The sequence below is a fragment of the Sus scrofa genome, chromosome 5 (genome assembly GCF_054392235.1).
Source record: "Sus scrofa isolate SSC_HxYL_T2T_F1_AM1 chromosome 5, Sscrofa_HxYL_maternal_Yorkshire_Landrace_v2.0, whole genome shotgun sequence".
Classification (NCBI taxonomy): Eukaryota; Metazoa; Chordata; class Mammalia; order Artiodactyla; family Suidae; genus Sus; species Sus scrofa.
Window position 1 is genome coordinate 14,131,021 of NC_139387.1, and position 25,013 is coordinate 14,156,033.

General features: G+C 46.7%; 1 protein-coding gene across 11 annotated transcripts in view; it reads left to right on the top strand.

Annotated features, from left to right (window-relative positions):
- The window catches only part of SYN3 (synapsin III), a 483,026-nt gene that overhangs the window by 41,697 nt on the left and 416,316 nt on the right, over positions 1-25,013 (top strand). For all 11 annotated transcript variants that reach the window (XR_014803099.1, XR_014803100.1, XM_021091550.2 and 8 more), the window contains one exon: positions 16,261-16,318. Coding sequence is in view for 9 of the 11 variants with exons in the window: in XM_021091550.2 (XP_020947209.1) it covers positions 16,261-16,318 (58 nt within the window). In the remaining 2 variants the exon portion in view is untranslated. The remainder of the gene's footprint in view (positions 1-16,260; positions 16,319-25,013) is intronic.

Here is a 25,013-nt window from a genome sequence, read left to right on the forward strand (position 1 = left end):
TCTTATGTAAAGTACCATCTTTAAGGGGTTGATTTCTGTGGAGGTGTTGCTTCCAGGCACCCTGGCATGTACAGTTGTGCTGCTGATCTGCCTGGTAATCAAAATTCCTGCATGGCCTTGGTAGTCCTCTGTTTCTCTTTAACACAGTTCTTGACCTTGATTTTGAGTGTTCTCTCCTGATTGTGTTATCCCTGGCTCAGTCAGGGTTTGCCAGAATATGGTGATGAGGGCTATTTGTCAAAGACAGTTACTTCCTGTGTGGAGGCTGAGCTCATAAATGGCAGCAAGGTGCAATGGTTAGGAACTCAGACTTCAGAACTACGCTGTCTGGATTCAAATCTCCTAAGAGCTGTAAGACCTTTTAAAGTGACGGCACCTAAATAGGAATAAAATAGTGCCGAGAGTTAATATATGTATGTAGGGTTAAAATTTGAGTTTATGTAAATGTTTAGGATGTGTCTAATAGTAAGTGCTATTTAAGTGTACATTATTATCACAGACTATTGTGACCTTCTGCACAATATTAATTGTCTTGACAGCAGGCCCTTGTAGGCATGTGTATTTAATTTCTTTATGCCCAATATTGGGCAAAGTGGATTAGGATTTACCCCCATTGTGCTAAGGTTTTCTGCTGGTTACTCTTCCCTGCTAGCTCTCAGGTAACAAAGTTGGGTCTTATTAGTTAAACTCTGTTCCCTCGGTGCCCATGGAATATGGAATATGGTGTAGGGGCATAGTGAATGAGATTGAAATGCCATGAATAGCCCCAGCCAAGTAACATTTAAATTTTGACTTTGGTCTTCCATCTCTCCAATCTACAGGCATGACTTGTGTGAAGTTCAGGGTGTGCATTGTGGTGGGGGACACAGTTTTAGCCAGAGGAATTTCTCCCAGTCTGTTTCAATCATGCCTTATATGCCCATCAGTTAATTACGTATTGAGAACAGCAGTCTTTTTCTTGCCTCTCAGTGGGTAAAAAGTAGAAATGTGAGAAACTGAGACTCATTAAGTCGCCTGGAGGTTGGCTCTGCACTCACTGGATGTTTGTGACGAGACTTCCTGCCTGCAGACTTACCAGCTTCTCGCATAGAACTCCATCAGATTCTTTAAGAACCCTGCGAGCCTTTTCAAATCTGTTCCCAGCTTTCCAAATTGACAATGGCTGCCTTAGAACTTCCTGAAGAATTCCTTAAGGATGCCTGTCACCCCATAGTAGCCAGCAGGTGGCGGGCCAGCCCCACTGTCTCTGCATAGCTTTGGCAGAGCCTGACTCCCTCGGGGTCAGCCTCCTGCCCAGCCCCTCCTTCATTGTGCGAACTGTCTCCCCAAGAGGAAGAAGTTGTGGAAGGCGGAGAAGCCAGCTCACACAGCCCCTTTCTTCCTCCTTTGAGATGATAATGAGGGGGGAGATGAACCACTGTCTGGACTAAGAGTGAACCCACCGGGAACAATGCGGCTTCCTTTTCTCCCTTGTCAACCACTGTTCCTTCTCTCTGTCATCTCTTTCCCTGTCCAGGACCCTCTTGCAAAGAATCAGGTTTCTTTGGGGTGAGAGAGTTGCAGGAACTTCCCACTCTTGCTTCCTGGCAGAGGCCAGCTTCCAGACTCTCTGAACCAGCCTGGGGCCCCCAAGGATGATCTGATACCCCGCCTGTGAACAGGGTTGAGGAGTGAGGGAGAGGGCTTTTTATCTTCTAGGAGACACAGAGGCCCAAAGCAACCTTTGTTGGGAAGAAGGACTCACAGCTGAGCATTTTAAGATCCCACCACCTACTGGGGTTGCCACAAAGGTGAGCCTGGCTACAGCAAGGATGTTGGAGGCCTTTGGACCAGGCCTACCCCCCATTAAGGTCTGGCTTAGTAGTAGATATGAACTAAAGCCAGTGCTCTGCTCTGGGAAGAGGGGAGATCAGTCAGCCTTGGGAACTCCAAGGGAACGGAGAAATAAATGGATTTCATGGTCAGTTTTCTTCACCCCTACTACCTCTCCACTCATTCTCTTGCCTAGAATTTTCTAGGAGTTTCACTCATTCTGGGCCTCTAGTTTTGACTTCCTCTCCTGGTTACCTTTCATGTTACCCTCAGTAACAGCTTCCTGAAATACTCATCTGATCAGTTTCCTCTCAAACCCTTTGGTGGTACATCATTGCCCTTGAGTTCAAAGTCAAAATGGTAAGCATGTCTGCCCTCCTTCTAGTTCTGCCTCCAGCTCTGCTTCCTGCTCTGCTGATTATTCTGTAGGAATAGCAAATGACTTGTACACAAGTTTTCATTTTTTTTTATTTTTTATTTTATTTTATTTTATTTTATTTTTTTGTCTTTTTGTCTTTTTTGTTGTTGTTGTTGTTGTTGCTATTTCTTGGGCCGCTCCTGCGGCATATGGAGGCTCCCAGGCTAGGGGTTGAATCGGAGCTGTAGCCACCGGCCTACGCCAGAGCCACAGCAATGCGGGATCCAAGCCGCGTCTGCAACCTACACCACAGCTCATGGCAACGCCGGATTGTTAACCCACTGAGCAAGGGCAGGGACTGAACCTGCAACCTCATGGTTCCTAGTCGGATTTGTTAACCACTGCGCCACAACGGGAACTCCCGACTTGTAGTTTTCAAACACACTTCCTTGCCTTAGCACATTTTGTGTCTCAATACCTGGAATACCCTTCCTTATCTCGTTCACTGGACCAATCTCCATCATCCTTAAGAACCTCCCCAGGTGTCATTTCTCTGAGGGCTTCCCTGACACACATACCCTGCCAACAGTGCTAATAACTACCACCTTTGATAACTTAAAATATACGTCATTGTGCCACTGTCACTGTATTATAATTGGCTTTAGACGACTGTCTCTTCTGCAAAAACAATACCTGTGTCCCTGGTGCTCAACACATAGTAAATTTTCATTTAGCAAATGCCACTGTGTTCAACCCAGTCCAATCAGGGTAACCTTTATTGGGCATCACTTTACTTTAGGCGTCAGCAATATAGTAACACAGTTGAGGGGTTTCCAGTTTTACTCACCCACGTATGTTCCAGTATGTAGGTAGAATAACTGTAAGGCAGCTATTTGAGATTGTCAAAAAAGACTGAATAGGCAGGTTTTGTTTGTTTGTTTGTTTTACTATTACCACAGGATGTATTGGAACCCCAAAGTTGATTTTCGAAATCAGAACATTGAATATGACCAAAAAAAAAAAAAAAAGAAAAGAAAAGAAAAGATTGTTCATAACCAGGCTCAGGTTGAGTTTACTTGCCTTCTCTCAGATTCACCTGCCGGGTCTCTGGAGCCTGAGGGGCTTAGGGATGGGGGATGTTAGGATGAAGGGAACATAGAGTAGCTAAGCCTTGGCCCCCACCCCTTCCTCGAGTGGCCTCTGGAACCCTCTTCTCCTCTCACTTCACCAGTGGCCCTTTTCCCAGAACGTCTTCTATTTTCTTTCTACAATGACCTATTGTTAACTTCCCTTTTATTCTCCACCCTTCCCTAGAGTTTCTTTTTTCTTTTATTTGTTGAGGAGGAAATGAAAAGGTTTGAAACACCCCTTAGCTGCTTTCCTTCCAGCCTGGAGTTTGTGAGGCTAACACCATCCTACTAAATGATGGTTAATGATACTCATTAAAGCACCTTGTGCATTTATAGATTCACTGAGAGAGTTATTACGCTGTGTGATAATTTGTGTCCTCATCACTCCCACCCCTACCCATGCCTACTTGCTGTCTTTGTATCCCAGTGCCTAGAATAGGGCAGCAGGTAATAGGTGGTAGGAAACGCCTGTTGATCGAATGAGTGATGTTGGAGGTAATGTTATTGGTAATGACAAGGGTGATGGTATGACAGTGAAACAGAAGAGTGATCTTTGTGGCATTCTTCCACCCTCTTTCCCCTCTATCACCTACTACTCAGTCCAACAGAAAGTCACACTGACCACAGTGAGAGCATTTACACCATGGAAATTGGCAACCGCTACAAACCAGGGCTTTTAGGTCTCCCCTGCGAGCTGATTGTTAAGCATTAGCCAACACATTACTGCTCATTGCACTTCCTGATTTTCCTGGGGAGCGTGTTACAGGTGAGGAAGCAGAGCACAGAGAAACCATGCACTTGCTCATGGAGCCATAGCAGGAGAGTGGTAGGCTGGGACTTGAGTGAGACTAACTTTTTTTTTTTTGCTTTTTAGGGCTGCACCTGTGCATATGGAGGTTCCCAGGCTAGGGGTCCATCAGAGCTATAGCTGCCGGCCTACACTACAGCCACAGCCATAGCAATGTGTGATCTGAGTCGCATCTGCAACCTACCCCACAGCTTATGGCACTGAGGGATCCACTGAGGGAGGCCAGGGATCGAATCCTTATCCTCATGGACACTAGCCAGGTTCCTCACCCACTGAGCCACAACTGGAGCTCCTTAAAAGGCCTTTCTGATGGTGACCTGCCTCCTGCTGACCAGGGCTTCAGTGTTTGGCATGATGTACATGTTGAAAAGCCTTGCTTGAAAAATGAACACACAAATGAATAAACCATGAGCTCCTTGGGAATGAGATCATGACCTCATCCTCGTATGGCAAACATTTGTGTACTTCCATGACCAGACATTGTGCTAAATGGTTTTCATAGATTCTCTAATTCAATCCTCCCAACAACAGTATGGAGTATGACTACTGTTCTCATTTTATGAATAAGGAAAACTGAGGCTCCAAGCCCAAAATGAGAGCAGGCACCAGCAGCATCTGAGATTGGCTCAGGGCATCCAGCCGACAAGCCTGAGCATCCCTGTTCTCTTGTCATTCTTCCTTCTCCCACTGGAGCACAGTCCCTTGCGTGCTGTGTCAGCCCACAGGGCAGGGCTCTGGAGCCTTGTATGTGTGCACAAACCCGCACACACTTGGAATCTGAGGGCGACAGGAGGGAACAGGTGGCAGGACTCTTTGTTAGAGCCCAGTGACCAAGCATAGGATCCTGGTGACCTCACCCTCAGAGGAAAACGTCCACCTCCAGCCAGGTGGCCCACCCCGCTGGTGCCACGGACAGCCAGAATGTTAAGGTGCCAGGAGAAGAGGGGGTTCCTATTTCCATCCAGACACTTGTGAGCTCAGGCTTGGAAATTGGACCCATTTGCCGAAATTTCCCTTGAACTATTTTCCTCCTTTTAAAACACCAAGGGAGCTCCGACAGGGTTTTTTCTCTTCTTTTCCCTGTATTTTGATATTAAAGATACGATTTCCTAACATATGGCTGACATGTTTCCCCAAGAGCATTAAAAATGGAAAAGAAGATAAAACGTAGAGAACTCAGGGCAGGCAGGTGGGAAGTTGGGACTGAAGTGCCAGCTCTGCTGCTCATCCTCTCTGTGGCGTCGGCTAAGCTGCCTTACCTTTCTGAGCCTCGGTTTCCTCATCTGTAAAGTGGGCTCATATCCTTCACCATACCGCTGGGCTCACAGGGAGGTATGAGACTCCAGTGAGAGCACTCTGTGCCTCTCCTTCACAGGCACTTTTCAGTGTGACAGTTTATTTACCTATAATACAGTTTTGCTCTGGAACATAACCTCCAGGAGGGCAGGGTTTAGGCCTCTCTTGTTTAACGGCTATATCCTCAGAGCCTAGCCCAGTGCCTGGAACTTGGTACAGTAGACTAGATGGAGGATTTAATTAACAAGAAAGTGGGTGCTCTTCCAAGGCTGTTATTATTATTAAGGGGAAGTTCAGGATTCTGCCCTGGAAGAAAGTCTTTCTCAGAAAGCACTCAGCTGCCCCCAATGTACAGAGAGTAGCAGATACTTCTGTGCTAATCCCCAGGCTCCCTCCTCCTACCTGCCAAGCTGATAACTCAAAGCCTCCAGCCTTCACCTGAGAGGTTGAGCTGCTTCTGGCTGCTTGAGTGAAGGTGTGAGGACTTCAGGGTGCCTTGGCAACCCCTTGAAGCCTTTCCATGGCCTAATTGGTCCCAGGGTGATCAGGACCTTCTGCTTCTCACTGTGCCACCTTTAGAAAGGTTTAAACTCAGAGCTGGCATCCCCAGTAGAGACTCTTGGGTAGAGTTGCTAGATTTGGCCAATAAAAATATGGGATCCCCAATTAATAGTTAGATAAATAATGACTCAGTATAAGTATATCCCATGCAATATTTGATATAGATTTATGCTGCAGAATTATTTGTTGTTTATTTGGAATTCAAATTTAACTGGGTGTCCCTTAGTTTATCTGGCCATCCTACTAATTGAGGATGGCACTGAGAGACAGTGCCCAGCTCTGCTGATGCCAGCCCAGGGAGAGGCTGGCCTTTGCACGTCCTTGCCTTCTGGTTGGGGAGCCAGGCCAGGCCCTCCCAATCAATCTCATTCTAAGGAAGCAGCTTTCCCTGCCTGTGATGAGGACTGAACAGTCTCAGTCACCAGCATGGCAGGAGCAAAACCAAGTGGACAGTCTGGAGGCAGATGGGCCTCAGCCCCTGTTCTCTTTCACTTATGTGACCTTAGGCAAGTCTGATCTCTGAGCCTCACATTCCTCAGCTGTAAGGCAGGATCGTGGCACATCTAACTGTAAAGTTAGAGATGATGGCATGGGTGGGGCTGGTACAGGGCCTAGCTGCCATAGCAGGCATTGAAATGGTCACTGTTATTAACAATTAATTGCAATCACTAATTGCTAGTGAATATAATAGTACTGGGAGCCAAGGGAAAGGAAGCCACTTGGCATGTTTCTCAGTTCAGCTGGATAGGCTGGAGGGCTGTCTTCCAGAAGCCCTGGAGGAGGGGTGTCTGGTTGCTGGTAGGCTGGCACACTCTCTACTCTAAAGATGGCAAGATGGGGGCTGGAGTCAGTCCCCTCCTCCGTGAGTTTGCCAGAGGCTCAACGCAGGATACACACCTCTTTGTTGAAGACATTTGCTCTAGGATACAAAATCCTCACAGCTCGCTCCACCACTTCCCTATCCCTTAAGACTCTCCTTGAATGAGGGCAGGCCCAGCTTGTTTCTTATGGGGAAATCCAGGGGTGGAGGGAGAGGGAGCTAGGAAAGGCCTGATGGGGGCGTCTGGCCACCTTCCTACTCCCTTCATTTGCTGATTTGCACGCACCACCCCATGCCACCTGGAGTGGCACTGGACTTCTGGATGCGTCCTTCCACTCTGGCCTCCCTCCCACTCCCCCCTCCCTCCCGTGGTGCCTGGGGCAGGAGGGGCCTCAGGCATTCCCCAGCAGCCTGCCCTGTCGCCTAGACACCGGTGCCGTTTTCCCAGGCCCGGCCCCTTTTATCAGGGGGACAATGTACGCACACAGTGAGGGCCTTGTGTGGCACCCAGGCCCCGAGCCCTTTGACTTGAGGAATTTTTCAAGTGCTGACCTCTCTCCGTGAGGTCTCCCCGCCATCCAATCCTGAGGCCTCTACCCCTGCGGCTTCCTACCCACTCTTGCAGGGAGAGAGGGCGGGAGGGGAAAACAGTGAAGAGTTGTCTCCTGCCCTGGTAGAGTCTTCATCCTCTGACACTGTGGCTGGGAAATCTGGGGGAAATGTCTTTGAGCAGAAGGGAATGTGGGGAGGAATCTGATGGATGCTGTTTCTTCCTAAGTTCCCCCTTCTCTGCTGATGCCGACTGAGATCTTTCCTCCGTTTCCATATAAATCAAACAATGACAACAGACTAAGGTCCTGGTCCCCAAAAGACTGTTTCCATCAGAATGACATTGAGACTACCAGGCACCACCCTACACCTTCTGTATTAGGGATTTCTTTGTTTGTAAGAAAAAGAAATGACTTTGGCTGACTTGGGCAAAATGGGGGCTTCCTGAACATATGTGAGGGGCTCACCAAATGAAAAGAAAACATGAAAACCCAAGTTTCAGAAGGATCAGGACCCAAGGTTCCACCTGGACCTAAGAGGCAAGGACTTGCGGACAGTGTAGAGAAGTCAGCTCTTGTTTCCTCCCAGCCTTTGTCTCTCTGCTCAAAAATCAAATTCCTAGGCAAGAACAAACCTGGCTGGTTCTGCAGTGAGTCCTGGGGACACTTGGGAACAGCCCCACCAAGTCCGTGTGCAAGAGGGAGGCTTGGTTTTATGAACACAAATGGAGATGGAGATGCTGCTACTAGGAGTCAGAATGCATGCAGGACCCGTAACACTAGGATGGCCCGCTAGAACTGCTGAATCAGAATAACTAGAGGGGAGCCCAGGAAACTATTTTTTTTTCTGCTTTTTCAGGCACACATGGGGCATGTGTAAGTTCCCAGGCTAGGGGTCCAATCAGAGCTACAGCTGCCACCCTATGCCACAGCCACAGCAATGTGGGATCAAAGCCACATCTGTGACCTACACCATAGCTCATGGCAACACCAGATCCTTAACCCACTGAGCGAGGCCAGGGATTGAACCCACATCCTCATGGATACTAGTTGGGTTTGTTACTGCTGAGCCACAACAGGAACTCTGGGACCTAATTTTTTAAGTAATAAAGAGCCAAGTTTAGAAACCATTGAACTAGAGGACCAGGTTCACATTGGTTCCCAACTGGTAGCCAGTGGGGCCATTGGGACAAACAGAGAGAGAGACGTGCCAACTCAGTGTAGCGAGTGGGAAAGTCATCCAAAGACCAGCTGGGCTGCCCGGGGAGGGAGTGAGACCCTTGTCACTTGCAGGTAGTCCAGCACAACTGGAGTGGCCATTTGGGAGAAACAGTGCAGAAAAGGCTCAGACTCTAAAGGGGTCAGCCTACAAGTCCTTAAAGGAGTCTCGGACTTGAAGTTTTTCATCTTTGCCTCTCTGGCTTTGTGTCTCAGTCACTTGTCCTGCCATTGCCCTGCTTTTCTCTGAAGAGTTCAGCTGCTGTGAGTCTTCCCTCATCCTCCAAAATGTGGTTTTTTAGCTCAGGTTCTCCTCTTTCAAAGGAGCCCCTTGGACGCCATGGTCTCTCCTAGCAATAGCTGTTCCTAGTCTTCCAGACTTCCTCTGCCTGGCAGAGGCCAGCCTCATTACAGAACATCTCTCCTCTTGGGGCCTGTGGAAGCCTGCCTGGGACGTGTTTCCTCTGCAGGACGGAGGCTGTCTGATGGCAAGAGAGGGGATGGTGCTTTGTGTCCATTTTCCTGACTTCCCACCTTGGATTTGCAGAAAGGCAAGGGTGTGGTCTTCCTGGAGATTTGCACTGAGCTAATTGCCATCTTCAGAATGAAATTAGTTACGTTAGGGGTTGCCTGGGCAGCTGCTCACGGGAGGCAAGGTGGTCAGTGAGTGAAGGGGCAGGTGTTAGGAAAAGGCACAGGCACAGAGAATATTTCCCTGCTGTAAGGAAAACAACAGCACCAGCTCTATGACAAATATATCTGCCACTTGGTTCTGGCTACAGAGAGACAACAGGGAGCAGCGGGGACTGTCAGGCGAGAACTGATGCCCCTCTGAAGGTAGCAGCGGCCATCCACTCAGCCAGTTTTTGCAATTGTGGGAATACACTGGTGTTGACGAGTTATTGATTTTCAAGGGAAGCCAGGATTTTTCTATGACTATTTTATATGAATTTTCTATTTTAAAATTAAAAGTGGGAGTTCTCACTGTGGCTCAGTGGTAATGAACCCAACTAGTATCCATGAAGATGCAGGTTTGATGCCTGGCCTTGCTCGGTGGGTTAAGGGTCTGGCATTGCCATGAGCTGTGGTGTAGGTTGCAGATGCGATTCAGGTCTGGTGTTGCTGTGGCTGTGGCTGGCAGCTGTAGCTCCGATTTGATCCCTAGCCTGTGAACTTCCAGATGCCATAGGTGCTGCCCTAAAAAGCAAAAAAAAAAAAAAAAAAAAAAAGTATATCATTTAAGTCTAACAAAAAAAAGACTGTGGACTATGAGTTTTGCCTCTTGGCAGCTTTTGATGAAGAAGGCAGGAGTAGATATTCCTCATTTGGTTCTGTCTCTCAGCTAAATTGTAAGCACCAGAGTGACAGGGGGCTGTTTTGTTCAGCACAATTCCTGGGAACTAGCACAGTTCTAAGCACATAGTAGACCCTGGATGGATGGATGGGTGAGTAAGTGACAGGCCCCACGTGCCCTTTCTTTCTCTCTTTCTTTTTTCTTTTTAGGGCCACACCCTCAGCGTATGGAAGTTCCCAGGCTAGGGGTCTAATCAGAGCTGAAGCTGCTGGCCTTCACCACAAATTCTTGGAAACCCCAGATCCTTAACCCACTGAGCAAGGCCAGAGATCAAACCCGCCATCCTCCTGGATACTGGTCAGGTTCGTTACTGCTGAGCCACAACATGAACTCTGCCCCACACCCTCTTTTTAAATTAAATGCAATATTCCCATGGTCCCCTCCTTCTCATTCTCTTTATACCATCTAAACCTCTTTTTTTTTTTTTTCCTGAATGATCAGGTATTAACCACTTGCACCTTGGTATGAATTATCTTTCAGTGTCTCATCTTTCCCATGGGGATTTCCCTAGGTTGGGTTCTTAATAGATGCTCATTTAATGTTTACTGAGGGAACAGCTTAGCCTTATAAATGTGAACTGGCTTGGTGGAGTGAAGGCAGTGGACTTTTAGAATTTTGTGGAAATGAAGGTGACACAATGTTGTGTCTTTGGAGAGGAGAGGGCCATGGACTGGGAGGTAACATTTTAGCATGATCTCTGCAATCAGGGTGAGTGACTGACAATTTTACCCTAAAGGCTGGTGCTGGGGAGGAAGAGGAGCTCCCAGAGGGCAGCCAAGACAGGTTTCCATTCTGCTAGACATGAAGCAGGAGTTTCATTTAGAACAAGGAAGATGCTGCCACCGCCCTCCTCTTGGCATGAGGAAATGCTATTTTACTTCCCCAGCTATTGAAGGACAGGAGAGAAAGAGATGAACATTAAACACCTGCCATGTGTCAGGGATATGGTGTCAGGGGGCCTTATGGCAGACATGGCAATGTACTTATTTTTGCAAATGAGACTGGGGCTCAGGAAGGTTGATGTTTGTCTGAGGCAGCCCTAGGAAATAAATAGCAGAGCTGGAGAGGACCTGGGTCTGTTCTGACACTAGCAGTGCCACCCACCTCTCTACCTGAAGGGTGAAGTATGCCCCAGCATCCACCAGTGAGCAACCCACCTGCTGGCATGGATTTGGCAGGTCTCCAGAGGCCTTCATATCTTTGTCCTCACTTAATTCTCATGACTCTATGGGTAGCTCTTCCCATCCCCACCCTGTAGATAAGGAAGCAGAGGCTGCCCCAAATCATGTAGCAGGTGCCAGAGCTGCCAACTCAAATCTAGGTCTTCTGATACATGACTGTCACTCATTTTTCCTGCACATTTAGGGACATGCCCTAGGAAAATTCATCAGCCCCCTGAGCACCTCCACTGTTGCCCAACTCATTTGTCCTTGTCTGTACCTTTCACACAAATACACACACATCCAGACCTTCTCAGATTCATCTTGGCAGCCTTTGGTCCTGGCAAAGGATACGTACCAAATATTGGATGGATGGATGGATGGATGGATGGATGGATAAATTGGACCACTTTGCCAAGGAAGCAGCCCAGGCCCTCAGACTGGGCTGAGTCCATTTCTGTGGGCTGAGTGGTTCATTGCTCTTTATGGGTCTCTCCCTGCTATTAGGTAGTAAGCCCCCTGAGGCCGAGAACTGAGTGATCTTCCCTGTTTGCTTAGAGCCTGCAGGTTTTGGCACACAGTAGATGGTTAGTACAAGCGTTAGTACAACCACCCCAGGTCAGATCTCCCTGCTCCCACATCCTACCTTTAACCTCATTCATTGCATTCATCATTTTCTTTTCATCTGGTTAGTTTCCTGACTTTTCCAAGAGCCTGTTAGCTCCACAAGAACAGAGACTGTATCAATCTCCCCTCCCCAAGCCTAGTAGGGTGCCTAGTCCTTACGGGGCTCAGTAAATAGTGGTTAAATGAGGGAGTGAATAAATGATGTGATTGTGACCAGACACCTGCCCATACAAGTCTTCCTTATTGCTATCAGAAACCAGTGGGGAGACCTCAGCACATCCTGTGGCCTGGGACCCTAGTCTGACCAACCTTACCTTCACAGATCCCTGTGCAGGAATGAGGAGCCTTGTTACCCTCAGAGGGTGCCCCCCATTCTAACTCACTGGAGCCCCCCAGTTGCAAAGAGGTATGACAAGGCTGTCCTGTCATTGGTGGGCCCCATCTGGGAGTGGGAGGGGACCAGGAGTTTTAGTTATTCTTGGGAGTAAATAAATGGAGCTAGAATTGTATCTCTGAGTTGGCCCTGCTTTTGCCACACCTCCACCCATCCAACCTGGCATGTGCCCCTCCTCATCTTGCTAACTGGGAAAACCCTGAGGGTGTCCACCTTCAGAGTTCTCCTATGGGGTCTGTCATCCATCTCCCCCAGCTCTGTCCAGGCTGCAAATGTGCAACGGACATGTTGCAGTTGCATCAGAAACATGAAAATCTGTTTCTAGAGCTGGATCCCTGCCTCCCTGCCCCCCGCTACCCCCCCAACAGGCAGGGCTCTGCCTGAGACAGAACTTTCCTGACCCCTCTTCCCTGGTAAGGGCATCGCCAAGGCCTAGCCACACTGACTCTCCATCCCAGACGGATTTATTAGAAAGACGCTGCTTGGACACAGGTGGATCCTGTTTGTGCTAATTTTCCTCTTCCTTCTGCCCCTGCTACAGCCATGAAAGAGCTCGGTATCTCTCCCCATAAATCTTGCTCACACACCACATCCCGCCTCCCCAAACCAGGGATTTCCCACCCCAGGCAGCACTGGTTTTATAATATTCTCCTTCCTGGTGCCTCTGATGTGGCAGTAAAATATGAGACCACCCACAGAGATGGAAGCTTTATAGAATCAAGAGCTCCCCCCCACCCCTTCCCAAGGCCAAGGACTTGACTGATTGGCCTGCGTATTCAGGGAGCTCATTATGAGGATAACATATTAGGGCATTAGGAAGAGGCCTGCATGAGGGAAACAGAGCCCTCAGGCACAGTGGGGTCATCCATTTTGCCTGAGGTCAAATAGCCAGGCAATTATAGAGGCAGCAACCCCAGCCCCCAAGGCATCTAGAATTCCAGACCATCCCTACCCTTCCCTCTGCCAGACAGAACTGTTCAGAGGCTGCTCAAGCCTGAATGAGCCCCAGGCAAGGAGGCAGCAGTCTGTGTGGCCTGTCAGGAGACAGACTTCTGACTCCCGGCCAGGCAGGGGGATGGACCGCCTGACCCTCAGCTTCAGCCTGAGTCTGTCTGGCAGGCCCTGCAGTAAACATTCCAGAGATGGGCAAGTGTTTCTTGCCCAAACAAGTGTTTTTCCTGGGAAGGTGAGGCCCATGGAGGCCAGAGCTGCTTGGGTGGTATTGGTGTAGGGCAGCATGTTCTGGGTTCCCAGCTAGGATCACGTTAAGGGCTGCTGGTTGTGCATGTTGGACCCTGAATGGTGACCCCACTTTGTGATGGGTGTGGATTTGTGTGTTACAACAGTGTACCAGTAGATGGCAGTAGAGCACCTGGAGCAGGGGATGCCCCATGGCCTCTCCCTGGAAACATTATTCATTTACCCAGTCAGCAAACATTCCTTAGACATGTGCCTGTGCCCTGGCACGTTGTGCCGGATACTGGGGATTCAGTGAGCACTGAGACACGGTTTCGGGTTTCCAGGAGCTCACAGACTAGGTTTGTGGGGGCAGGGGACAGCAAACAACATGTGATTCCAACACGGAGTGGTATGTGTTATAGGGTTGTTAAGCAAAGCCCCCATGGGAGCTCAGAGGAGGAATACGAACCCAGCCTTGTTAGGGGGGTGCTTTCAAGGAAACAGAAAGAGGTAACCAAGCAGAGGAGACAGCAGCACATGCAAAGACTCAGAATCCTACAAGCACAGGAGTCACAGGAAGTTGAGTGTGCTCATGAGGTGAACAGAAAACAGGAGAAGACATGGGCCATAGGTCAGCAGGGTCCAGATTATGAAGGACCTAGAGGGTCTGGACCGAATCCTAAAAATCTTAAAGCACAAGATCTGCCTCACCATTGCTGCTTAGGGGCTCTGTGTGACTTTGAGCTTGTGGGGACTGGTCCCAGCCCTACTGTTCCTAGGGGTTGACACTGGGGTCAATAGGAGGAGGGATATGATGGGTGCGCAGGCCTTCTATGCCAGTGCCACCTGTTTATCGTCAGCATCATCATCAATCACTTATTGCACTGATGGGACAGATCAACATGAGGTGTTCCATTCTGTAACCTCCATAAGGGTAAAGATTACATTTGGGGTCCCTGCACATGGCGCCCGGAGCCACAGAGTAAACACTCAGTGGTTCTTTGTTGTCATTGTCGATTTTGTTTCAGGCCCTGGGCTGTATACTTTGGAGCTTACTATGTGCCAGGAACCATTCTAAGTGCCTTGTACGTCGTGTCTCATTTAATCCTCATTTAACATCCATGTGGAATAATTACTGTGATTATCCCGGCTTTCCAGATGTGGAAGCTGAGGCACATGGATGCTGAGTGAGTTACCCAAGGTTGCACAGCGAGCGAGTGGTGATGCTGGGATCATGTCGGGTGGTCCACACACTCTACTTAGTACCACGGGTGGGGAGGATCTAGTGAATTTCTCACCACACTTTGGCTGGTAGATGCTATCACCACTTGACAAATGAGGACGCTGTGACCTGGAGGGGTTAAGTACGTTTTAGAGTACGCCATGGGTAAGCTAGAGAGCTAAGATTTTGCCCAAGCCTCTGTGGTCCTAGATCCATGCTTTTTCCGGTACACCATTGAATGTACTCATTAGATACCATCCTGAGGTCCCAGGATCATCCAGTAGTTCTAAACCCAAGCCGCAGGGACCCCTGCCCTGAGTCCTGCTCTGGCCTTACTAGCCATGCCCCTTCTGACAGCAAAGGAGGACCCTGCAGATTGCACCCTGAGATCATGCAGTGGGTACCCAGAACTGTAGAATTCACTTCCCATAGGGACCCAGGCCCAATTCCAGGCCGGTTCCCTGATCTATCCTCCCCAGACATGGCCAAAAAACTATTGATGAGAGTGTGAGTGAGGAGATGAAGCTTGGCCACCTGGGCTGGGCTACCCATAAGTGTGCACAAGAAGCCCCAGTGATGCAGAGAGGAGGATGGGAGGAGAATTAGGGAGGATGATGGCAACCAAGAGCTGGCAACTCTCATGCCACCATACTCTGGGTATATCTCCAAGAATTCTGAGAAGTTTAAACTCTGACCCTTCCAGGTCATTATGAAGTTGTATTGGTCAAGGAAGGAAGGTAGACATTTTATTTAAATGTTTCCTGGCTTTAGAAATTTCAGATATTAGGCTTGTGATACCTAGGCTTCTACTTATTATTTTGCCTCAGGCCCTACAAACATTAGAGATGAGCTTATCCCAGTGTTTGGGGTTTATCAGCACTACCTTTAAGGATTCATGATAAAATTCACAAACTATGTGAAAGATTCCCTTTGTATGAGGCTGGTTAGGTGGGATGTCATTTACTGATTATGGGGAGACAGAAGTAGGGGGTGGGAGGAAAGGTGATGGAAGGGTGGTTAGATAGATGGATGGACAAAAGACAAATGAGGTCTGCTTCATTGGACAGATGAACAAATAAAGAAATGAGGGGATGGATAGGTCAATTTAATAAGTCCTTTATAGATTCTATAGGGTCTAACTCAAATCCATAATTACTTCTGCACTATTTGTTTATGTGGGATTCTTTATCTCTTTTGATCCTTAAAATAATGTTTAGAAATAGGGAGTTCTCTTCATGGCTCAGTGGTTAATGAACCCGACTAGGATCCATGAGGATGTGGGTTTGATCCCTGGCCTCACTCAGTGGGTTAAGGATCCAGTGTTGCTGTGAACTGTGGTGTAGGTCGCAGATGTAGTTCAGATCTGGCGTTGCTGTGGCTGTAGTTTAGGCCAGTGGCTACAGCTCCAATTCGACCCCTAGCCTGGGAACCTCCGTATGCCATGGGTGCGGCCCTAAAAAGAAAAAAAAGTTTAGAAACATACCATGTAGTTATTAATCTCTTCCTTTTACAGAGGTTAAAACTGGGATTCAGGGAGGTAAAGCAACTTGGCAGAACCAGAACCTGAGTCTGCAGTCCTCCCCTCCAGTACTCTTTCTCCTCTCCCACGTGACACATTTAAATAGTGAAAAAATCATCCACCCAGGAGGGAGGAGAGAGAAGGAAGGTAGGGAATGTGTCTGGACATACACCTGTGGAGTAGTACCTTGGGGAGAAGGAGAAAAGAGTGAAGCAGTCTGCGTCCTTACTCAGTAGATTTCTTCTTCTTCACAGGGCCAAGTACTTCCATGGAAAGAAGGTGAATGGAGAGATTGAGATCCGAGTGGAACAGGTAGGTTGGAACTGAGTTGTGCTATTGCCCTGACATTTTCTATACCTGGAGCCATTCCTAGGAGCAACCTGTCCCCATCTTATGTGACTATAATGAGCCAAGATTACCAGAAAAATCCTGGTTTATATCTGGGAGTCTTGTTAAATTCCAGAATTATTTAGTTCAGTGGTTTTCTACCTTTTTGTTTTAGCAACAGAACCTTTTATTCAGAGGGAATCTCCAGAAGACACCCATTTTACAAAACAGAGACACATAGAACTTCTAATGGAAAGAGGCATAGGGAGCCTCAAAGCTCCATCCTGTCCCACCTCCTTCCGTTCCCCACCATGGTCCTCAAGGCATCTCCCTGAAATCACTTAGGCTGGGCCACACAATGTAGGAGCACAGTGGGTTTTGAATCCAGCTCTCCCATTTTCTAGGCATTAGGCAAGTGAGTCTTTCTGTGTCTCATTTTCTTTGTATCATTGTTGCTGGGACTAAATTATGTAAAGCCTCAAAAGAGATTAGAACCTCAAATACTGGCTCTTGTTATTACCACCAGTATCAACAACCACACCCCTCATTTTATGGGGAAAGAAGCACAGACTTGCCCACGGCTACATAGGAAGTCAGAGGCAGAGTAAGGACTAGACCTTGTGCTCTCCAGATTGAGGGCTTCTCCCCTTCATTCCATGAACATTGTTGAGGACCAACTCAGTACCAAACACTATGCTTATCCTTAGGAGAGCACAGCAGAGCATGAGCTCTGGAACTAGATTCTAGGTTCAAATACCAATTAACTGTGTGATGTTGGTTGAATAATACTTAAGCTCTCTAAAGCTCAGCTTCTTTACTTGTACAGTTGGGGTCATCATAGCGTCGTCATCTTCAAAGGTAGCCGTGAGGATCAAATGAGTTAGTCTAGGAAAAGTACTTAGAACAGCACCGGGTACGTATCAACATTTAGTAAATGCTGTCCATTTATCATAATATCATCATCACCATCAAAGGCAAACAGTTAATAACATAGAAGTTCTTGCTATAAGATGAACTCAGAAAAACACCATAAAAAATAGTGGGGTGTGACTTTTCCAGCACTCTTTGAGTTTGGTGTGTTGGAGGAACAGAAAGCCTTTTTGAGCATCAAATTTGAGTTGGCTTAGTATTAAAACACCTACAGCTTGAATTTCAATTTAATCCTGTGGCTTTCAAGTCAGTCCAGTGTCTACTGGTTTTCCTTCCATGGCAAAGAGCAGGTTATTTTTGTTCATTTAACAAATATTTGTCAAATGTCTACTATGCTAGCTAGCTACCATGTGGGGAACGAGGATATAGAAGCAGAGGCTCTGTCCCAAAAAGCTTGTGGTCTCAGAAAGAGGCAAGATGAGTCTTCACAGAATCTCAATCCAGGTGGAATCCAGGAAAGAGAGGTCCAGACTTAGTGCTGTGGGCACCAGAGGCCACAATTAATTGAGGGAGTCAGAAGTGACTTCGAGGAGGGGGTGGAATTTGAAATGGACTGTAGAGGATGGATAGGATTGCAGCAAGTGGAGATGGCATCAGGAGGAGTGCGTGAGACTGAAGTAGCGTGAGCAAAGACAGGGCGACTGGACATATAGGGTGTGGAATGAGGTGGGGACACACCATCTTCCTCTGGCCTCAGCCCACTCACCCTCCCAAATTCTCTCTCTCAATGACAGTGACCCCGAGTACCTTGCACCTTACCCAGAAGCCGGCACAGTCTCCTGGTTGCCTCCTCCCCCACCACCACTACATCCACCCAGTTAATAGATGCTGCTGCCTCCACATCCCACATCTTAGCTTCTGTCCACTTTTCTCCACTCCCATGATGGCCTAGGTCTTTGGCTGAACCATCATCAGCTCTCATCCAGTCTTCTTAATTGGTGGCCTCCTAACTTCATCTTTTCGTCCACTTCCAATTTATGTTTTGTACTAAAGCCAGAGCGATCTTTGTAAAGAAGCAAATTAGAGTCTTAAAAGGGTTATTAGCTTTAAAATTCTTTTCTCAAAGACCCTTTATTTGAGCCCTCCCATCTCAGTATAGATCAGGTAACCTGATTATTTCCTTTCAGGACACCCCAACTTTTCCTTCCTAGCCCTTTCAGAGTTTTTAATGACATATTTTTTTATTTTATTTTTATTTTTTTGTCTTTTGTCTTTTTAGGGCCACACCATGGCACATGGAGGTTCCCAGGCTAGGGGTCGAATCTGAGCTGCAGCTGCCAGCCTTCGCCACAGCCATAGCAATGCGGGATCCAAGCATGTCTGCGACATACACCATAGCTCATGGCAATGCTAGATCCTTAACCCAGTGAGCAAGGCCAGGGATTGAACCTGCATCCTCATGGTTACTAGTCAGTTTAATTAACCACTGAGCCACGATGGGAACTCTGTGACATATTTTGATGTGGGATTATTTGCGTGAGGATAGGGACCATGGCTGTTTGCATCTTACTCTGTTAAGTAACACAGGGCCTGGGACATACCAGAACGGAAGCAAATATTTGCAGAATTAATCACTGATTGATTCCACAGATTCCAGGCTGCTTGTCCATTTCCAATGGAGATAAATCACTGTTCTTTAATCTTCTCTCAAAAATATGAGTTTTCCATAAACCATCTGGTAAATGTTCAGTTGCTGGCTTAGCTAGCCCTGTCTCGTCCCATTTGTGAAACCCCCAGGAGCATGTTTTAATGTTGTTCTTTATCTCAGTTTTGCCTCTGGCCCAACTCATGTAGATGCAGGAACACCAGAAGAAATTGCCCTAAGAATAACTCACCTATGACACTGGGGACACTCAGCCAGTCTATGAAGGCTACAATCACGCTGGAAAACATTGGCTAATTTAGTCATCTTACTTCTTGTCATCTCTCTCCCATGGCAGCCAGGAGGCAAATCATCCAGGAGACCAATTATCAAGTCATTTGGGCATTTTTCCCTGGAAGATAGCCTTCCTAAACTCATCTTTGAGTCTGAATTGTTTGTCTTTTCCCATCTGAATCGATGGGTGGGTCACATAAGCAACCCCTAGGAATCTCACATGCATCCTCTAGTGCTTAGGAAAAGTCTTAGGATGGAAGCCACTGTTTAGTCTGAGCTGGCCTCACATTTTGGAATTCTGTCTCCCAACTAAGGGCCAAATTAACCAGATAATTGCACTGTCTGGGTTTTGCTGGACAGAGCAAATGAGTTAGTTGTGGTTGGCCTAGAGGAAGCCTCTGCGCCTTCTCTCCACCCTCTTCCCCCTAGTTCAAAAACTGTTTGCCTCAGCTTTTGCAGAGCCAGAAATCAAGAAACCCTGGGGAGGTCAGTGGGGGAACTGCCTCATGTTGCATTCCATTACCCAGAATGCCCTGTTGGCTCTGCAGGGACTCACAGCAGTGTCCTCATAGGGTCGGAGAGGTTCCGGCCAGGGTGGTTGGCATGTCAAGCTCTCCTCTGTTTATATTTGCGGCAAAGGGTCTCTTTCTCCACAGGTACAAGTCACCCCTCTGTGGGACTCGGCAGTGAGGTTGATGAATGGATTAATATCAAGTAGACTCACATCACAGTTCTGAGAGTAGTGCACGAGGACCTGATGGGCAGGCCTTGGGCCTCATTCTTCTCCAATAAAAAGGCTGAAATTGCGATAGACAGTCTTTCCTTGGTTAACGGAGGTACTAAAGCATAAGGAATGACAGTGCCTTGCTCCAGAAGATGGAGAGGAAGGCAGGAGAAGGTGAGGATCCTTTTCTTCTGAAGCTGGACAAGCCACAGATTTACATTCAAACGCCGCTGGCGCCTTTGGAGTCCCAACTTTGTGTGATGCTGGAGTTGAGATGGGGTTAGGTAGATGTATAGGATCTCAGGGAAGGCTGTTGGTTGGAATCCTGTTCATTTTCTGCCCTTTGTACATTTCCTCAACTTAAATGTCTTCTGGAAGCAAAGGCAGAATTTCTCCCTTACAATAATTTAAACAATCAAGACCATTTATTTTTTCTCATACCCACTTCAGCCCACCATCCACAATTCTTTCTTAGAGTCGACCCTAACTGTAGTTAGTGTCATAAAAGCCATGTTATATTTCAAGAAATAATTGTCGAGGAGATAGAGAATGGAATTTGGATGTTAATTCCGTTTTGTGGATTGGTAACAGGTTGGACATTACCCCCATTAGGAAATGACGACTTGATAGTAATTCACCTTGAGAGAAATACATCTAATGCTTTGCCAAAGAGCTCTGCCCTTGGCTCTGCTCTGCTTCTCCTTCTTAACTGTCATTTATCAAATTACATTTGCCGATGACTTAAAGTTAATGGGAGAGAGAGTACACTGGATTAAATTTGATACTATCAAACCAAAGACGGGTGCAGTATAAGGTCCTAACCAAAAACTCAGCTGAAGAAGAGCAGGATTGGGAAGACTTAGCTTATTAAAATGACATGAGGAAAAAAAAAAAACCTAATTTTTTTTTTGTCTTTTTATATTTTGTCTTTTGGCGGCTGCACCTGTGGCTTATGGAGGTTCACAGGCTAGGGGTCCAATCGGAGCTGTAGCTGCCAGCCTACACCACAACCACAGCAACTCAGGATCTGAGCTGCATCTGCAACCTACACCACAGCTCAAGGCAACGCAGGATCCTTAACCCACTGAGCAAGGCCAGGGATTGAATCCGTGTCCTCATGGGTACTAGTCAGGTTTGTTAACCACTGAGCCACGACAAGAACTCCTTAAAATTTTAACTTAACAAATTCTTGATATTTGTGAGAGGAAGTATGGTATGGAGGTTAAGATTGTGGCTCCAGAGTAAGATAAACTGGGGATGGAATCTCAGCTCCACCATATTTCAGCTGGATTGACCTTCCACTTAGAACATCCCTAAGCATCAACTTCTTCATCTGAAAAATGAGGATAATAATTTCTGCCCTCTAGAGTTAATGTTGGAGTGAATAAGTCAGTGTGAATAATAGGCTTGGCAGAGTTTCTGGCATGTATATTAAGCACTCAGTAGCTGTAGTTATGGCTATTACTCTCCCAAAACCTGATGCCACTTCAGGCTGCATTATCACAGTATAGCATTTAGAATCCAGGAATGGGATGGTGGCATATATACATACTCTCTCACACGCTTTGAGTTGGACTCTAAGGAGAGGTCCAGTTGTAGTGTCACGCTGGGAGGGGTCAGTAGCAACTGGAATGCCTTCTGAAGACAGTGGCTAGAGTAAGAAGCAAAAGATCAGTGCCAGGAACTGGAGATGCTTGGTCCAGAAAAGAGAGGGCTTTGGTAAGACCCACTCTACTTTTTGGGAATATCCACCACCTGAATGAGTGGTTAGAAAGAGTAAGAGCTACCAGATGTTGTGTTCTTACAAGATATGGATAAATGGTTTTTATTGTTGGGAGGGGTACTGTCGTTGCCTCCCTCTTACAGAAACTGAGGCTCAGAGGGAAAAAGTGGTTTTCCCAAGGTTGCCTGATTCATAATTGGCAGGAACCTGTTTTTGAATCCAGGCAGTCTGAATTCACAGTCCTCCCTTTATCCACAACATTTGTCTGGTGGTGTTGCTGAGGTCAGGAACAACAATCAAATGTATTGGTTAAATTGCTTTACAGCTATAATCTTATTCCAACCTTACCACAGCCCTTTGAGATGGGTACTATGACTTTCCCCATTTGGCAGGTGAAGAAACTACGGCCCAGAAAGGAGGTTAAATACCCTGCTTGAAATGAGTGATGGAGGAGGACTTTGAACCTAAGTTTAATTGGCACATGTGCTGAATCACCAGCCTATGTGTTTCACTGAGATTAGAGTTCAGGCTAGTGGTACAATCATACAAGAAGATGGATTTTTAACTCAGTCTAAACAGAAACGGTTCAGCAGTGCTAAGTAATGATGAATGGACCACATCTTTTTGGTAGTTAGGGAGTCCCTGTGCTGGAAATGCTCCAGCAGAAATTAGATGGTTAATTTGGGAAATATCTCACAGGAAATGTATGTACCTAATTGGAAATAACTTTTATTATTTTTTCTTTTCTTTTCTTTTTTGTATAAAGGTAATGTATTCAAACAGTCAAAAATTGAAAAGGTAAAAAATGGTACCTGGTGAAAAGTCTGCCTCCAACCCTGCCCCAAGCAATCTAGTTCTCTTTAACCATTCATTTGACCATTTATTAGCCAGTTCATTTAACCATTGTCACTCATTCCTTGGGCAACTTTCCAGAGAAATTTTAAATGCAATAATCAAATTCACATATATGTTTATTTTCCTTTGCTTTTCATGCATGATAGTTGGTCAGAAAGAAAAAAAAAAACACCACATAAAGCATTGTGTTTCAGAGGAGTATTGACTAAGGAAGGTTGATTCCAAGTGGGTCGAAGGGGAAATCATACTACCCGGGTTCACCATGGTCACTGCCACTGTTGGATCTTCCACTGTTGCTGGTGGATAATGTGAGCCAGCACTCCCGCTGGGGCTGCAGGAGTTGCTACCAGCCTCCTCTAACTTCTGTTGCTGTTGGTGAAGCTTCTGTTGCTACCCCAAGAAGCAGAATGGTTGCCACCAACTTCCTAACTTCAGCTCTTACATGAAGGTCTCCCACTGGTAGAAACTAGCAGGAATCAGTTGTCCAAAAATCTGGGAAGTGTAGAGTTAGGCTTCCAGCCCTTGAAGTACAGGAGAGAATATGGAAGGGTAGGTGTGGGGCTGAGTGGCATAGTCCATCCCTTTAGTGGTTTGTCATCCATACTCACCCTTCTACTTCCCCATACTCTTCTGCACCCTGACTTTCTGCTTAATAAGTCTGAGAGTTTATTCCATGAAAGTATGTGCAGAGCTGCCTCATTCTTGTTAATGACTGCTGAGGATGGTCATCTGGATACACCATAATTTCTTTTCCATAATTTTACTATTAGAAATAATGTCATTTGAAACATTTTGTTAGTATATCCATAAGATTTCTTTCCAGAATAGAAAACTAGTTATAGAAGTATTGCATATATGGGTGTTGTAATGCGCCTTGAGGAATGAAGGATTTTTCCCCCAGCTGCGGGAACCAATACTGGAAGACAGCTCTCAGCCCTCTTTCAGAAGTGCCTCACTTAGGTGAAAAGAACTGCTTTGCCCAAGGGCGCATCTCTTGTGACCTTGGCTGGCACAGGATGTAAAGACCTAGTTCCTCTACTCCAATTTGAGACAACTCTGAAGGGTTGTCCCAGCTTCAGAGCTCCCTGTGGAGTTGGTGGAGACCTCTGCTGAGACAACAGTGCAGCCCAGCTTTTCCCTTTGCCCAGTCCTGCTTCCTTCCCTTTCCTTCCCTTCCAGGGGCAATGATTCCTAGAATATTCCCTAATGAACCTCTCACAGGCTAATGCTCATCTCCGCCTCCCAGGAAATTTATAATTCTGATAGATATTGACAACTTAGCCTCCATAGCAGTTATACAGATGATCTATAATATCCTTCAGATTTGGATTTCCAGGACTTTATATGACCCATGGGTTCTGAGTAGAATGTACTAGGACTTTGTATGACCCATCCTTCCCAGAATGCTTTCCTGATTATGGCCCCAGTATTGATGCTGAATTCTGAAGTGCTCCATGATTTGATCTTCCTATTTGACCTCCTTGTGTTTGAAATTCCCCAGAGCTTGGCTTTTCTTTGCGGGGCTGAGTCCGGCAGAACTTCACCCGCTCTGATCCACTAAGCCTTGTTTTGTTAACACAATCCTGCAAGATTTATTTGTTTGGCTTGGCTTAGCCTGACCTCAGACATTCTGTTTTGTATTATTTTTAAAAGCGTGCAGGTCTCCATGGAGGTTTTTTCCCCCTTTTCAAATCTAAGAACCAGCTGGAGGAATAAAAAAAAGCAGGTGGGACCCTAGGGCTATTAGCTGAAACATAACTCATTAGAGAGCAAGTGTTTCTCTCCTTAACCATGACATTGATTGATGTGGGTTTATCACCATCTTGGGCCTGCCTTTAAGCTCACTGACTTAAGGTAATAGGGAAATGGAAAAACAATAATCATGGTGATAGTTGCAAACTTTTATCGAGCATGGACTTTATTTTAGGGGCTGTGCTATGTTCTTCCCATGTGTTAATTCATTTAACCCTCACAATATGCCTGTTGCTGGTGAAACTGAGGCTCAGAGAGCTTAAGTAAATTGCCTGGGCAGGATCACACTGCTAGTAAGAATGTGGGTAACTGGGAATTTGAACCTAGGTTCAGGCAACTCCAGAGTCCCAGTTCTTAACCGAAGTAGATATATCAACATATGTGTTAGGTCTTGAATTTGCCTTTGTCAAGTTCTTTTTTTTTTTCATAATATTTTTTCTCTTTCTCTTAATTTCTTCCCCCCCCCCTTTTCCTCCCCTTTTTAGAGCTGCACTGCAGCATATTGAAGTTTCTGGGCCAGGGGTCAAATTGGAGCTGCAGCTGCAGCCTATGCCACGGGCACAGCATTACCAGATTCCAGCTGCATCTGCGACCTATGCCACAGCTTGCAGCAATGCCAGATCCTTAAGCCACTGAGCAAGGCCAGGGATTGAACCACATCCTCGTGGATAGTAGTTGGGTTCTTAACCCGCTGAGCCACAACCAGAGCTCCTACTTCTTTTTTTTTTTTTTTTTTTTTTTTTTTTTTTGTCTTTTTGCTATTTCTTTAGGCCGCTCCCGTGGCATATGGAGGTTCCCAGGCTAGGGGTCGAATCGGAGC